At 39.3% G+C, this 17,948-nt stretch overlaps 1 protein-coding gene across 2 annotated transcripts in view; it reads right to left on the bottom strand.

Annotated features, from left to right (window-relative positions):
• GPI (glucose-6-phosphate isomerase) overlaps nucleotides 1–17,948 on the bottom strand; it is a 40,550-nt gene that overhangs the window by 15,268 nt on the left and 7,334 nt on the right. Inside the window, exons 1-3 of one of the 2 annotated variants that reach the window (XM_083794715.1) lie at nucleotides 5,760–6,294; nucleotides 1,354–1,444; nucleotides 393–461 (exon numbers count right to left, since the gene is read on the bottom strand). In XM_083794715.1, coding sequence (XP_083650841.1) covers nucleotides 393–461; nucleotides 1,354–1,444; nucleotides 5,760–5,878 — 279 coding nt within the window. In that variant the 5' untranslated portion in view covers nucleotides 5,879–6,294. Of the gene's footprint in view, nucleotides 1–392; nucleotides 462–1,353; nucleotides 1,445–5,759; nucleotides 6,295–17,948 lie in introns of those variants that run through there. The other variant, XM_083794716.1, reaches the window with a different exon arrangement.

Genomic DNA, 17,948 nt, shown 5'->3' with positions numbered 1-17,948 from the left:
CACAACCCTTGCTAACACATTACATGCAGATTACTAAGCTTTATGAACACTCATTAAGAAAAAGCTTCTAAGGCATACCTGGAATGAAATACTCTTCTCTATGCCCTTTGCAAGACCTAACTCATCTTCCTCTCTACGAAAGTGAAGAGCAAGGAAAAAATACACCACCAACTTATCTAAAAACAATTTTTGTTGGAGGGAAGACTGAAAAGCTTTGTTCACATTAAGCTCTTAGAGTTTCTCATGTAAGTAACAAAACAAAAGTTAAAACCACTTTCAGCATTTCAGAGTAGCAATTTGAGTGAGTTCAAGACTTCCCTTACAGAGATGCACAAACATCCATAATATAAGCACAACTGAAAGGTAAGAACTATAGACAGAAATAGCCTTACCTCAGTGAAGTTGATCTTCTCTCCACTGAACATTCGCTCTCTGGCACTTTCCACACCCCTTGACTTTGCCTGAGAAATGTAAAAATAGATTTCTCTTAAAAATAGTAAGTCAACATGTACTACAAAGGTCCAGCTACACTAAGGAGAGTAAGCATTTAGCACAAGAGAGCAAAACAGAAGTTAGATGAAAAACACACCATATACTAGTTTTAAAGCGTACAAAAGTTAATGCTTTTTTTATAGGAAGTATTTTTATTCCCTTATATAATGCTACATGGTAACATGTACTAAAAGATCAAGATGTAGTGAGTAGTCTTAATTACTCAGTTTCATCTTGACAGACTGCTACGGGATTAATTTCTTTGTAACAGCTTAGTTGTTTTTTTTTTAAACAGAATAGCAGCAGAAGTAGTTCACTTCAGCTATTTTTGGAAGCTTTTTAAAAAAATCTATCCAGTCTTAGCCTTTGGCTGAACCAATAGTTAAGGAAGGGTTGTAATTATGGACACCACGCTAAATTGAAGTTAATGACACAAGCTTCTTAAAATGCATTCAACTGCAAATGAATCTCAAAACTAAGACTACATGACACGAAAGAATGTATTTCCATTTGAGGTCTAGAAAATATCAGCTTCTCTTACAACTTGATATTCATCTCTTATTTTACTGCAAACCCCAGTAACAGTCCCATATGGCAGCTGGTTTGTTACAGACAAGTCTTGACAGACAAATCAGAGAGCTCAAGAGAGATCTGGGAATTGGAAATGGTTCTGCTCCTTGTGGCCAAAGGAAAATGCAATACTTTCAACAATGCCTTACTAGGCTTAAAACCATGTGACCTTGAACTTCGATCATCTCTTGAATTCAGAGCTAAATGTGTATAAACAATGATAGAATGAGTTACAGTTGAAAGTTAACTTCTAGAACACTGAATTAATAAAACAAAGTTTTCTTTAGTTACCAGTTCCACCAGCATTTTCATTACTTCTTCTGTAACAAGGTTCTTCGAATAATCCAGCAAGATATCCCCATGATCAGTATTCAGAGTCAAGCTGTCAAAACAAGTCACTTAATTACACCTTCTTAAAGAGTTTTAAGCAAGACAATGACAACTCTACAAGTAGTGATTAGAAACCTAGTTAGGCTAAGTTAATATAGATGACCTGAGGGACTAATTGGCCCCCACAAATTTTATAAAACGATTTACTAGGTAGTATACCATTTTAACTCTAGACTACGGTTTTCAACAAGCTCAATTGTAGTGTTCATTTTCTGCTTGTGAAAGTCTAAATACAATTAAGTATATTTAATGCACAGCCACACAATCACGTTCCACTTTCAACTGAGCCACTAGCAGTCTCTAGCAACTAGTTTTTTCCTAATACATCATAGGTACCAAGCTTATCACCATCTTTTGCAGCTAAGAAAACTATACTGTCTTCCTACAGTTCATTTTAACAAACTTAGATATGTTTTTTATACGGCAGCCTAAACAAAACTGATTTACAAGTCTATACAACTGCATGTACAGAAATACTGTCAAGTAAGATGCAGAATTACTTCCTATTTGTGCACTGCATAGTCTCACTTTGCTTACTGACTCAGAGCTCTGCAAATGATTTTGCTAATCCTTCCCAGAGAACTATAGCCTAACATTTAAAAGACAGACTTTAGGTTTAGAACTGAGGTAAACCATGAAAATAGTCTATTAGAAATCAAGTAAGTCCTGTTGTATTTACTAGCCTTGTATCAAAACGTTAATTTCTACAGTTGCTTTTTTGTCTTATACAGAAGTTTTCCATCCATTTCTCCTTTGCACTAATTAACAACCTAATGTACACATTTACTTTAAATTCAAGAGTCAGTCCTGTAAGTCATTCAGTAGACTTGATGAAGTCTGCTGTACAGTGTCTTTCTTTTTTTAAATGAGTTACTGTCATGTTTGCTCCACATGCTCAAGCCACAGGAAATTGCATGCATCTAAATTCAGTGTTTCCGTGTTGCTCATTATCTGCCCTGCCTCTAGTTTCTCAATATTTGGCAACAAATATCACTTCTTTTTTACTGCAAAGATATACTATGGACTTGGCAGGGACAAAACATAGTATTGTTGCTATCCTAAACAGATATAGCATGACAGAGCATGCAAGATTGGAAGAATGGGACTGAACTTGCAATAACAGTAATGACCAGCAAGGTCTAGACATTTAGGTGGTTTCATTTTTTTTTTTTTAAAAAAAGAATTCAAGACCAGAAAATTGGTCTTAAAACACAGAAGCAACTAAATAAGGAAAGACAGGTATCTTCAAGCACAGGCTTAAGAGAACATTTATCAAAAAATAAGGCAAGCAAGGAAAAACAGTATTAATACTATTTATCAACCTTTTCTTCAGGAGGGTGCAAGAAGTAATCCTGAAACGCCAACCGTCTAGTGTAAGAACACCTGGAACATAACTAGCTAAGCTAAAGACTTACCTCTCACCTGCCAAATTTGCTCTTCATTGATACAGTACAAAAAAGGAACAAATCCTTCACGTCTTTCTATTTAAAGTTAGATGTGGTATGTTTACAGACTGATCTCAGGTTTGAGCACATTTCACTAAGGGCACTACAAGACCATTAGTGTACTAATGATTCTTCAGCGCTACAGTTTAATCGTAGGAAGACAGTCTTAGTGTTCTTCATGAAGATAAAATACTTAAAGTCTTTTGTTTACCTGTCATATGCTTTATTTCTCCAATTTCTTTCTTTTTTTTTTTTTAACTTATATAAATAACCAACCTCGCTAGACTTAGAAATACCCTTTGAAGTTCTGGCTGGATTCAAGTCACCACTGAGTTGAAGAAACTGCAGGAAGATGGTATCGCAAAGACACCATGAGAAAAAAAGAGCAATGGCTAACAGTGAATACAAGACATCTGATTTCCCAGTTCCCACACTGGAGGTACAACACAAGCACAGAGCCTCATCTCATCCTGAACCCTTATACGAGGAGTTCCACCCCTTCTTTAAACAGATGCACAGAAACGTGCAGCTCAATTGCATTCTGCTACACTACCCATTCTGCAATGCGGCATCTAGCAGTAGCGCTACCCAGGTGGAACGGAGGACTTGTCACGTAAGCCACATCCACACTTAAGTGATGTAGCCTTCCACTGTGAAGTGAAAGGCCCACTGTTCCTACCAGACCATATATTCAGGCAGCAGAGAAAAATCAAAAACATACTGTACATAGTTGACCCTGCTCCAAACCAGAAGAAGGGGCTATGCAAGTTTTCATCAATGGAGGCAAGACCGGAGGAAAGTCTTCTATCCATACTCAGTAAGACACAGCCAGTGAGCATAAGGTTCTTATAGTAAGATTTAAAAGATACTTAGTCTCTGAGATCAAGTATTCAGATTAAAAACTGATTCTAAAATTTCTATGGCACAAGTGTCATGAAGCACTATTACTGAAGTATATTTTTTTTCCCCTTAGAAGATAATCAATGATTTTATGATTATACCCAATGGATCTGAAGCATCTTCATACAGATGATTTTCACATGAGGGAAGAGGTGCAAATTAAGCAGAGAACCTTGTGGCCAAACCTCTGGGACTGGCTTTCAACAGATGTTAACTACAAGCCAGAGCCACAGGATGGTGGTAAAGTGGTAATCACTGAGAAGTACACAAGCTGACTTATCAAACTAAACCTGGCTGTCAGTTTTGTATATTTGGGTATGACAGAATTTGTTGGGTAGTCAATAATGCTGGTTTATCAGGAAACAGGACCAAAATCATGAAGAGATGTCATTAATACAGATTAATGAATCAAACATCTCAACTGTTTCCTGTCCTTACAGTTTGCACAAAAAAACGTTAAGCAGCTACTTGAAGTGAATACCCTCAGTACAGAGCATTTCACAAGAAAAATACAAATCAGATAGACACATTCTGAGAGACATACTTATAACTTCCAGCACGGAGAAAACATGCCACACATGAGTATATATGCTTGAAACATGAGTTGCCAAATACCTTATCCTCAATTAATGGTGCACAGCAACAGTCAGTGTAACTCCCTTAGTCTATTACATATTCACAAGAAATTAAATACAGACTATTTGAAATTGAGCTCACATTTTACAGTTAAAGTAGCTTGCATAATAAAGTGACAGCCACTAAGACTAATATTCAGTGCTATTCCCAACAGTAGCACTTGCTCAAGCCATTCAGTCTTGTACGAAGCAGCTCAGTTATACCTTTGGATTTACTCAGTCTGCTTCAGCTTTCCTTTGTTACAAGGATGTTAACAAATTCAGTCTTTTGAAATGCACTGGAGATAAGGAAGCATGCGACCAGGACCTTTTTTTCTGCTAAAGAGACAAGAGATTGAGCTTACAGATATTAATACAGTTTTAGCAGTTAAAGGTTCTATTAGGAGAGCCAGATGAAGTTAATGCTCCAAAAACCTAGCATACCTTTCACATCAATGCAGAATGACACTAACTGTTGTATGCTGGTATGCAGAACTTCATATGTGATGTTGCATTACAATTCAGGTAGTATCAAATGAGCTCAAGAGGAGAAAAGTCACTTTACCAGTGAAAATTTTTGACACACGCAACAAGTAAGATGGCTCTTTCTTGAAGAAGTTGGCTGTGTGTATATTGCCCAGGCTCGCTTTAAAAATCAAATCAGTGATGTACCTACGCACTAATGGACTTCCCAGATCGCTGGTGGAGGCCAGCAGTATAACCACATGTGACTTCTCGGCAATCTCCTGAACACAGGAGACAGCAGCCCCGTTTTATGGGACGAGAACATTGCACGTTATCACGCTGCTTCCACGTCTTACTTCCTTCTCTAGGAAAAAGCCTTTGCAACGTGTCTGCTGTAGTACGTGTAGCAGGGGAGGATTAAACGCCCACACCACTCCGGGGCAGGGGCCGACAGGTAGGGGCACAGGGGCGGCCGGGGGCGATGCTCGGCGCTGCTCTTATCGCGGGGACAGGCATCTTATCGCGGGGACAGGCATCTTCTCATGACTAAGCAGGCGGCAGGCCCCAGAATGCCGCTGCGCCGCCGCAGCCCGGCGCTGTGCCGCCCGGCACGTCTCAGCCGCAAGGAGGAGTCAAGGACGAGCACACGCGGGGCAGCCGTGCCCAGGGCTGCCGGGGGGGCTCCCCCCTGCCCGGGGGGGGTGTCGCTGCTCGCCCTCCTGCCCGCCCTGCACCGCCGGGAGGCCCCGGTCGCTGGGGCTCGGCCTCGGCTGCCTTCCCCGGGGCGCCCGAGGCGAGGAGAGCGGCGGCAGCCGTGTGAGGGTGTATGGGGGTGCCTCCTGCCGGCGGGCCCTCTGCCAGCCCCGAGGCTCCCCAGTCTCACCTGAACTTCTGGAAACGCTCCTTGTCGCCCTCGAAGAGCTGCCGCAGGACGAGCTTGGAGGCGTTCGCCTTGTGCCACTCGAGCAGCTTCTTGAAATGGGGGTCGGCAGACAGCGCCATATTAGCGGCCAGGCAGAGCTGAAGCGGCTCACGCTAGGTCACGGAAGCGGGCAGGGCGAGCGGGGATGGGGCGGCCGCCCCCGGTTTTATAGCAGCGAAGCTCGGCCTCCTGCCCGCGGCTCCGCCCCGGCACCAGCCTCCTTCCCTTCGGCGGGATGAGCTTCCTCACGGCCGGGAGAGGCGCTTACAGAGGGGTGGCAGCGTGTGGGGGCCGCGGGTACCCCTGTTATGAGCCCCCCCAAGATGCTGCGCAACGCGGTTCCCCCGCCCCGGGGCACCTGCGTGAGGCAGCGGGGGCCGGTGGGATCGGTGTCGGTGTGTTGGGAAGGGACCGGGTTAGAAAAGATCCGGCTTCCCTGCTGCCGCTGCCGAGGGCCGTTTCTAGCCCGGTCCCCCCAGCCCTACTGGGGGCCACGGCGGCGCTGCTCACACCGGGGGCTCGGCGCCAGCCCCGAAACCGGCCTTGGGCATGGAAATTTCCGAGGAGCTGAGCGCAGCATCTCCAATGCTGGGTGCTGGGGCTTTGGCTCCGGCAGCCTTAGGTTCCCCCAGGCCCTTACATAAGGAGCTCGGCGGCTGGGGCCTGGGTGCCCGCCTGGCTCTGGGGCGCGGCCGCAGCCTCCTCAAGGCAGGCCGGGGCAGGCGGGCGAGCAGCTGCTCGGTTCTTCAAGGAAAAAAAACGGGCTGTTCTGGGCACAGAGCAAACGTTGCTGAAACAGGGGCGTATGTCGGCTTCTGGGGATTATGCGCTTGAGGCTTAGGTGAATAAATCCCAGTGAAGTCATATTTTAAGCACCTAAGCCCCTCCATGGATCTGGGCCTAAATCAGTCACAGAACGTGAATTTGACTCAGATCACTAAAATCACAGCCCAAGCCCTAAGCAATAGAATCTACATCTTTTTCCTTACTGAAAATCCCCAAACGTTCTTAATTGAACCTAATTATGTTACCAAATGTATACCTCAGTGACAATAAACTGTATAACAAAGGTCCTTCCTTACCTCACAGCACACTTGCTTGTTTCTAAGGTTTGTTTGTTTTCAAACTTAACTGTTTAACAAGCCAAAGGATTTTTTTTTCTTCAGCATAATAAATCTTAAACACTTTATAAGTTTTTACTTCTTTTGCATTTTTGGTGGCCACTCTCATCCCTGCCTGTCACAGGTTTGGGCAACATCTCCAAGGCAACACAGGTTCTTTCATGCTGCCTAACCATCTATCAGTGACTGTGGTTCCCTGCATGCTTTCATGTAAGGATGGAAAAAGAAAAGACAGGTAACATCTGGACTATGAAGGTGATTCCACAAAGGAGCACACAAGTGCCCAGTAATCCTTCAGACGCCACTTCAGTCATCATGCACACTACCACGTTAACTTTATAAATTTTCCTCCCTTTTCAAGGTCTTTAGGATAATAATCCTAAATAATCTTCAATAATACTAGACTCCCATTCATAGGCTATAACCCAGGATGTAAAGTTCTTTGGCCTAACAAATATCTCCTATTTGTCATGGAGAGAGAATAAATACCCTTTTAAAAGTGTTAGCTTTACTGATAGAGTTTCATAGTCAGTCATGAAATATTCCTGACTCACCTGTACGATTTTTCTTAAATCAGGGCTAATGGGATTTCATTATAGTAGTCTCACTGCATCCCCACCAAATCCAGTGATCCCTGACACACATACATTTTCCTCAGTTTCTATCCTGCTGTCAACAGTGGTTACCCCACTATAATTGTACTCAGAGCAATCTTCATGCCTTTTTTTACTGATTAGTCTCAAAGTGAAGGTCTGCCATTTGTACAAATTTACATTCATTTCTCTTGCAGGCCTTCCCATCTATCCTGTTGTTTTCTTAAACACAGGTGACATCTCAATTTTGCTTCTACTTTTCTTCTTTTATTATTTACCCTTTGGCAATTCCCCTATCCTACCTTTCACTGTAAAACTGTTACATATAACAGTTATATATATATATATGACATATATATACACATAAGTTGCAATCCTCTTCTTGAAATTCAGAATTTAATTGCATCTTGATATTTGACCTGCTAAAATGTCTCCCTCTGATTCCTTTACTAATTTTTCACTCATTACTGTGCTTCTCTTTTTTTCTCACCTCACTGTTCCACCTCCTTTGCAACCTACCCAACCACAGCACAGCTCTGTAGCTTCCTACTGCTCTGATCAGGTAACAATCTTGAATCATGTTATTGTTCTTTTCCTTTTCATATGAAATTTGAGTCCTATGTCCTTACACAGCACAACTGCCCAACTGTACCTCCGTCCATGATTCAACACAGCTCTATTCAATTTTGTTTCCCCTTCCCTGTCTTTTTTATTATGCTTCTTGCATAATTTGAATTGTCTCCAAATCCTTGAGATCTTAAATCTTCAAGGTCTGCAAGTTCACCTGACCCAAACCCAAAGTCAGAAGGATTTTGTTTGCTTCACATCCCAAATCTGCAAGCATTCTCCTCATGCTTAATTTTATCTGTGCAAGAATGTATAGGCTCAGGTAATCAATAAGGCCATACTAATTCTGTTTCATAGTATGGACCACAACATCACTGTCTTGCTGCCAATTCCACTCTCTAAAATGCTTATTTTGTTACTTGTAAGTACTGTGTATGCTGTTCACATACTGTAAATTCCATTTGCATTCTTTTGTAATACTTTATTCTAAGATTTTGAAATGTTTTCTCTCATTTCATTAACCTTAAACTTTTTAAATTATCTGCCATTTATACTTTCTTGCACATCCTTCTCTGCTGCCAGTACCTTCTTACTTCCTATCATCTTTTGCTAGGCTACAGGGTATACAATCCTTAGAAAGTTCTAGAGTTCAAACTACTCCTGCAGCAGACTATGCAAATTTTATGACATATAAAAGAGATATCCAGGTCAAGGTCCTAATTTTAATCTCTCAAGTCTACAGGATAAGGTTTGTAGCTGTTCCAGGAGTTGCTTCTCTCCCTAAGCTGTGCAACAGCTGACCACTACAGGGACAGTGAGGCCTTGTCTACATTGAAAAGATCAATTGATTTCATTGTAGGGAGTAGGAGGATTTGGACCTGGGAGGTTCAGCAGCTGAGACAGCTGTTTCTTTGACAGCTGCTAGCTGTCATACCAATTTCCCCTATGATTAATTTTAAGGCAGCTCTAATGTAGATGGAAGCCATGATGCAGAACAAAGACAAAACCTTAGACTAATGGAAGACAGATAGTGTGAACACGGTGATGCTTCGTCTTTTGCAAAGTATCCAGCTGAAACACATTCCCATTCCAGAAAGGCCAAAGGCTATCATAGCGAGGGATGACACCCTTCGGGGTTGAGAAAGGGCATTTTAGTAAAGGATATTTTGTAATTGATGGAGATCAATTTTCTGACCTATAGGGTACAATGGTGGATTTACCATTTTACAAATGCCAGCCTCCATTAAGAACAGCTGCACAATGACCTACTTATAAAAAAGACAAGTGAAAATTCCATTTTGCAAGACAGCTGCATAGAAATTAATATTTCCAAATGAATGTGTAGAGCCTAAATACTACTGCCTCAGGCACTTATGCCAGAAAGGTTAAGTGGCACATTTAATAGATAATCTCTATGATTAATTTATCAGAAAGAACCAAGTGGCTAATTTCCCCTAATTGAAATTTTCCAGCATGATAGAAATTTTTCAGATATAAATCCACTTCCAGCTAAATCCATCGTACTAACTCACTTTATTAAATGAAAGCAAACAAAACTACAATCTTGAATCCAGCTTTTGTTTTCTACTAAGGAAACAAAATATTTCCACAGTGGCAGAGAAAGTAGTAGATTCTTCTGAGGACTGACTGATAATAAGACATAAGATTTTCAAATCAAGACATCAGCAAAGAAGTTCATGCTGAGATTGGAGCAGGTTTCAGGGAAAAAAAAGGACATACCAATCTGAGGTCAGGACTGACTGTGCCAATGTGCTAACTCTGAAATATTTGAGCTGATCATCTATATCTACATTTTTAAGTACTTGTACTAACTTTAAGTGCCCTGAATTTTTAAGTATGGGAAGCTTTGCAGGGAGAGGTAATCTTTTTAGCTCAGACTGTGGTAATCAGATGCAACTCTTTTTCATGTTTGGCACAGAAAGAGCTAACTTCATGCTAAGGACAGACAGGAAGCAATTGCTCTAAGTTTAACATTGCTAGGTTAACCAGTCAAACATTTTGAGAGATAAAAGGGTACCAGCATCTGTGACAATGGAGGAAACTGGCAGAGTGAGAAATAATACAGGTCTTAGAACAGAGAAGTGCAGTTACACATTTCCTTTGGGCCATGAGGCAGTACACGTGTGGAAAGTTTCCATGTATTGTAAAATCAATGTCTCTATTATAACCATATGTATATATATATATATTTTTTTTCTGCTCTGTCACTTTTATTTATCTTGTCTTTTCAGAATACTTTTTAAGTCCTTCTTGATGCTCAGGACTATGATCACAGGTGGTGATTACTTTGTTTAAAACTCCTGCTGCTAACTCTTTCTGCTTTATTGCTTGGCTATGCAAATTAACTCTAGCGTGCAGTAAGTGGTTGTAGTAAATGTACCCTTCATATAACCTTTATAAGGAATTTCGGTTCATTAGATAACACACACAGTTTTGGAATGTGCATGTTTAGGAAACATATTGATGGCTCTTGTGCAGAGCTGTCAGATCTTGAATCCACTGTGCAGGTGCTTGGCACTTCTGAAACCCAGCTTGACATTGCTAAAAGAGTGAACCTTTGTGGTTTTCTGAGGATTTCCTAATGAGTCACTGGGACTAACTCACATTCCTAATTCCACATCCTGCACCATATCTTCTGTATTAAAAAGCGATGCCATTGATTAGATTCATGATATGCAAGTACTTCTTGGCTAGAAAGTGAAACTGTATTTTTAATATTCTTTAAGTCTGTCTTAGGTTTTACAGGCTTTAAAACTCACGCTGAGAAATTTTGCAAGTTGCTCTCCCTTCTCGTCCCCCTCAGAGGGGCTGGGGCATGTGTGCAGAATTCTTTGCTATTCCAGCTACAGTCCTGCCTGGTCTTCACCAGCTATGCCCCAGCGAGTAACTTCAGACATGGAAGAGGGACTGAAAAGCTGGGCCGGCTGCAGCCCCCTGTCACCCCAGGCAGTTCCCCGGCAATGCAGCAGGACAGGGCAAATGCCCTGCGAGGGAAACACAGCCAGTCGGAAGAAGAAAACAGTAATAACGTACAGCAGCTCTGCGTGGCAGTCATCGTCCAAGGTTCTGCAGAAGTTCCGCAGCTTTCCTAACCAGCTACCAACAGATGGCAGTACTGCACTGGTTATTCGGCATCTGAATACAGTTTGGTATTTGAATACATCTCATGTGGGCCAAAACCCCAGTAACATGGGCGTCCTAAGAACATAAATTGTATTATGCTGGGAAAAATCTTCCAGTGGTGTTAGAGGCATGGTCTGTAACAGAAGTCTTTTCTAAAAGTTTCTTATTGTTACAAATAGCCTTTCATCTACCAGAAAGGGAGCCAGAATATAAATGAGCATTAAGCCACCACATTTTAATTTATTGGCATTTTAAATGAGGTGACAGCAATAGAGGTGAAAACACAGGTAGGAAGTGGGCTTGTTTTCTCAGAAATACAAAAATGGTTAAAATGAGAGCTTCTTTTATACTAGGAATGGTAATATTTTGAAGAAAAATGAGTTTTGTTCACAAAGAAGCAGGGCCTACTGTGTGTTAAAATGGATTGCTGATAATAACCACAGCTTCTTTGGTTAGGTCCACTGTTTCATCACCCCTATATGTTAATGGACTATATTACAGGTAGTAATTTGGTAAAATAATATTAAGACAGAAGAGGTTCCATTCTGAAAGAGAATAAGCAGCTGTATAGTAAGAACATACATGTTAGTGTGTACACATACATCCATATATATATACATGCATGCATACACACAAATAGTATTAAACATGCTCTCTCTTATTAAAAGTTGACACTGCACTAAAGATTTGGAGAACAGTGAATGTCATATAAAGAGTATGGTAAGAAGGAAAATTAGAAACTAGTAGGGTTTTCCTTTTGTCTAGCAATTTGCTTATTCTATTTATTATTTATTTATTTATTTATTTATTTATTGCTATTTATAATAATTATAATTATAGAATATTTATTTTAAAATTATTTTTGTTTAATTTTGGTTAAATTATTTTATTATTTACAGAGAACTTCAAAAGGCCTAATTAGACACCATCACATGGGTAGTCTGATGGCAAGCAAAACTCATCGTTGATAACTACAAAGTATTATGCTATGGGAGGGAAGAAGGTAAGTTATTTATGTGATTCACAGCTTTCTAAAATATTGTATCAGCTTAGAAAACAGACTGAGGCCACGTTTAGCTGTGGCTGACATCCTGCTTTGGGTGCGACTGAAGTTGTTCATATACTCTCCTGCTACTGTTTCTGACCTTTCTGGGCTAACCTAGTGGAAGATCCAAGGAGATGAACACCACGTAAGTAGTAAACATCTCTGTAAACACCTAATAGGGAACACATATGGGAAAGAATCCCAGTCTCATCCTTTCTGAAGAGCTTAACCTTTCCATGCTTCAGTTATCAACTCACAAAATGACTGTAATGCTAACACTGTACATGAATGGTAACTAGTTAATTAACATTTCTTAAAGTCCTGAAACCCCAGATTAATAGTGCTCTGGAGTATAAAGACATAATATTATTTCATCGAGCATTTGTCATTTAAAAAGCCCTATGCCTAAAGCTTTAATCAAACTCTGTTAAGATGAGAGTAATTTTCATTCTTGTCACATTTGGATCTTTTGTCTCTACTACGATGCATGGACAGTTCAACTACATATTTCTTTTGAGAGGAGCACAGGCACTACTATTTACACGACCAGGGATACCAGACCCTATAGTAGAATCCTACATTTGAGAGAGGTGTACAGTTGTTTTAAGAGTTATTTTTAGAAGGTATGTTTCCTGAATTTATAAACTGTGATCCCGTATTACTTCTATTTGCACAGAAAAATTTCTTCTCTTCAGTTAACTATAGTCTTGCTCAAGCTACCAAGTCATAGTGTCTCTAGAATCGCTAAGACTATTATTTTTAGTTATATAAAGCAATTACTGGTTACCAAATTTACACCTTTTTTGGTAGCAAAGGAATACATTAATCTTTGACACAATTCTTCTATAGGCATTTGGATTTTAACAAGGCAGGAAAATAATTTATAATCTTCCATCATGTTACATCAAATACTACAGAAAGCAAGGGTATTATTTTGAATAATGAGCGAAGGATGAATACTATTTAGTAATGTCCACTGCTATATAAATCAGAGCTTTTTATGGTGGTCAAGAACACTTATTTGGACAATACAGCATCACTTCAGATGTGCATGTCTGACTTGAGGCTAAAATTTCATAGTCAGTTCGCATTCGTGCCATAAACATTAATATAGGAACAAAACTGAAAATGCCAAGATGCCAATGGCAATAAAATCAGGCCCCATGCAGTGGCGTTTTCAAGCTGCAGATGACACTATGGAGCATCAGACTGCTTACTGGGACACCAGTTTAGTGTCCATACAGAAATCCTCCTCTTTTCCAAAAGGTAACACAATCTTCTGCCAAAAAGATAACACACATTTCAACAACAACAGAAGTTTGTTATTCAGGCCTTTTCATCTTGGGCCAGCACACAGCATCAAGAACATCACTGCATGTACAACGCAGGCAACAGCAAGGTCTGAGGCAGTGGGTGTGGTGGGACTGCTCCTTTCAGAAGCAGACAAAAATTTCTGCTGGATCAGAAAGACTGCATAACGATGGCCTCCAATAAAACAGGTTCCAGTGACTACACAGAAGTAGCTCTGAGAGCCTGTATTCTTATGGTTTATTCCGGGAAGCTAACTTTATGCAGAAGGCTTTTCCTGCTTTTTTATGTAATCAATACTGACGGGTAAATTCCTTCTGAAGTACTTTTAGACATTAAATACAAATTTCACCCAGTCTCTTGCAATTCATTGTTTCTTTCCCTTTACCAGTAAAGAAGCTGAAATAAGATTTTTACCCTGAAAGTGACTGGAAGAACAGCAATGGTGCCTGCTCTGATTTTTGTATTACATTCAGTTTAAAATTTCTGTAAAGATCTATTTATTTACTAGTTGTCAGCCTTGCCCACTTACTATAAAAGGTTATTATGGCTGACTTGAATATGAAAATGAAAAGAAATTCAGGAAGCACAATTAATAATTCTGCTAATGATGCAATGACCAGGAAGCTTACTCTTTCATAACTGCATTAGTGGTGTCACGCTAATGAGACTAGGTAGTAGAAAAAAACTAAGGAGATTTTTTTCTCATGTGGAAGGATGGTGAATTAAATTAAATACATAAAATAACTGCGTGATAAATTATGTATATTTTGTCTATATTTTTGTCTATATTCATAGTAAAAGCACTTGCCTAGTTCAGACAGGAAATCATTGCGAAAGCCTGGCTTGAGGGGCTGTGATCGCCATCTTTGTCTCCTGTTTTTATAATGTGAGCCAATCAGTTAAGTAAAATATCGTTCCACTGAAAACAACGGGAAATTCATTCTGATGGTAGTGAAATTATGTTGGCTCCCATAACTTTTTCAGGTAATTGTTATATTTATGATATGTTATATTTGCATTAATTACATATTATTATAATTATGTGTAATTATACTTATATACATTTTACATAGTGTACTTATTTTGCACATATACTATAGAGAGGAAATGTCTTAAGACGAAGTATGTGGAGAAAATGCTACTTACTGCCAGGTAAAAAATACTTTTCACAACGGAAATGGTTTAATACAGTCATTTAAGGTACTTAGGCTTCTAGCAAAATACATTTTCTACAGTCACGAGGTCTGATCTCAGTCCCATTAAGTTTAACACAAAGATCGCTCATCTTAAAAGCAACAGAACCACTCTCTTGGAATATTTCTTTCAAATAGGCTTACTACTCTTAACTGTTCACTGTTGCTGCACTGAATAGCATACACATCTGAGGATTAAGGCTTTTGCACTATCAAACAGGAGGTAGCTTTCAGTTACACTATCTCGGTTATGTGCATATTAATTCAAAGTTCTAGCGAATTCCCTGTGTATGATTTTTAGATTGCCAAGAGAGTCCCTAATGGGAAGCGCAGACAACTTTAAAGTACCATTCACATGTAGTAATTCTTGGCAGCTGACCCACTAAAGCAGAGTTTTGAGACTTGTGCTTTGCACTATCATTTCTGCTACTAGTTTCCTTCCTCCTCTCTCAGTGGGACTCCTGTCGGGAATGTAACAGACATCACTGGAGTAACCAGTGATGTGCCAGCCTGCGTCTGCTACAAAGCGGCCTAAAAATAAAACCCAATTGGACAATGCCATTTGGTATACAGCAGCAAACGTTCCAGTAATGTAAACCAGACTGTCAGCAAAGATAAATGATTGTTCAGCTGCATGCCAAACAAATCTCAGGATCTTTAAAAAAAAAAAAAGAAAAAAGAAACTATTCTTTGATATTCACTTATAAGCTTAATCTCTCAAGATTTATTATCATTGCAATTCAATGAATTATCACATCAGTGAAATCATAACGAGCATCTCATGAAAATTTTGTTTAAAATGACTAATATTAATATTTTAATAAATTAGCCCATCTTGCAGCTTGTTTCAGTTCAAGGAAGTTCTCTGGTAATGTAGATTTTGTTTTACAAAATGCCTACCCATCAAGTGACATTTTTTCCTGTGCATATCAGAAGAGCTCAACTGTTTTGCCAGCATCTCTCTTTAAAATCTTGGTTCTGTAGACTGACTTTTTCAAAACCAATCTACAGGCTGATGTTGTTCTTTCTACTGATTCCATTTGAAATACCTATTTGTGTTTTTTCCCTGTGTGTATATGAGATTCCTTGAATTTAAAATGCTATGGTCACACGGAGTGCACAAGTAACTGATGCAAATATTTTCAGGCTCTTCAATTACAGATACAACTCTGTACCTCATCTTTCAAGCTACTTTACAATTTTGCAGAGGAAAACTCAAAAAGAAATCACATCCCTATTGAATAAGATTCTAAGGATATTTACAGTTCGTAATTCTTTATTCATAATTCTTTGGCCTTGAAACAAATGCCAACATTCATGTTATTGTAAAACGGGAGTAGAATTAAATGCCTAATGGAATCACATTAACTGCAGGTCTCAGGCCTTTAAAGAGATCGATAAATGGATCTCACAGCAAGATCAGTTCCATGATTCTTAAAATCATTAATTAAAAACATGACAAAGGCTAACGCGCTTTAGACATCTTCTGTTATTGCTACTATGTTTATGCCCAGAAACCCCAAAATTACAAGTATACCATTGTGCAGCTGGAGAAATGAGCTTTACAAAGATTTCTGTTTATGTATTTTCAGAAAAATGATTACACACTCTAAAAAACACAGGGTATAAAACCACTACAGATTGAACTTCGTTCTTATTATGTACTATGCTGTTTTGTCAGTCCTGCATGTACAAAATCCATGAGAGAACATCACAAAGTATTACGAGTTTGATTTTCTTAGGAAACCACCATTCCTAAAATTTGGAGACTAAAAACCATCAGCTGCATGCAACTTGCAATCAGAAGTCCAAAATTAGCAACTCTGAAGTCTGTCAATATGTAATTTGCTCCATATGAGGAGAAAAACAGAAAAACTCCTGTCAGGGACAAATTCATTTAATCCCCAAATCCTACTCTTCTGAAACCATCACTGGGGTCACCCTGTGTACACAGCCAAGAGTTTGCTTGTTGGCACAGTGGTTAGTCAAGTTCACGTGTTTGTGGGCAATTATTCCAGGAAATAGCAAATCATATTACCTCAACAACTATACAGATTATTTGTTCTCTAAAAGAAATACTCAATAGAATGGGGGGAAAGGGAGGTAAATGTACACACTGTACATTTTAATTTAAGAACCCAGTAACAGAAATTTTTAATTACTTTTATGCTTATTATCTAATACAGTCTCTACAACAGGACAGAATTGTCTCCAAAGGCATAGAGAAAATAACACATTTAGATCTACATTGCTTCCCCAACTCATAATGCTGTTTACAAGCCCCGATGCCATTGCAGTTTATTTACCACCTTCTTCTATTTTTAGCATTGGTATGGTGAAAAACAAATTACAACTCTCTGTATTTTTATCACATCAATCTTTATAAAAGCATGTAATTTATTTATTTCTTGCAGTATCTGTGGTGACAACTGAAGCTAGACAAATCAGTGTGTGTATTTATTCATGTACGTATGCATTTCATGCTATGTTTTAATGGTGTCTTTGAGCTGGACAAAAACTAATTACAGCTAACATTAGTGAAATATAAAAAATGATAGGCTTATCGTTCTGATATCCTTATTTCATATCGAGACAGCATGTATTTACCTTACTTAGAGAAAGCTAAGCATAAGCTATTTTGTTGTGATAAATACACGACAGGTTCCCCCACTAATTAGTTTTACTTCCTATATGGCTGTGCGGTACAATCTCTTTTCTTCTCCTTTAAAGCTAAACTGAATATCTGTCAACTACATCACCATGCAGTATTCTCCGTATCCTATTATTTCCTTCTTGTCTTCCAACTCCTGGAATTACAAAGGTCCTTGAGATGTATATAGTGTTGACAGTTAATACCAGTATCAAAGTCTAGTTTTGAAAGATCTATATAATAGCAGTTCACCACTCTCACTCCTGGAATTCCAAAAGAAAACTAACATATGCAAAATCCAACAACAGAAAACAACTGATGTATAGTATGTGCATGGCCTACACATCATTTTACTACTCCGCTATCTTTCAATAACCATTGTTTTGAAGTTATGTGCCTAAAAGTATACGAAGTACATGTATTTGGGTTATAGCATCTTGATTTGTCAGTGTGAAATTCACAAAAAGTGCACCTGTAGGTACTGTTTATCTGCTGCTTTGAATTATTCAGCAGTGCTCACACGAGG

This window comes from Anser anser (assembly GCF_964211835.1).
Source record: "Anser anser genome assembly, chromosome: 11".
Classification (NCBI taxonomy): Eukaryota; Metazoa; Chordata; class Aves; order Anseriformes; family Anatidae; genus Anser; species Anser anser.
This window is presented reverse-complemented; position numbering and strand designations above follow the sequence as displayed.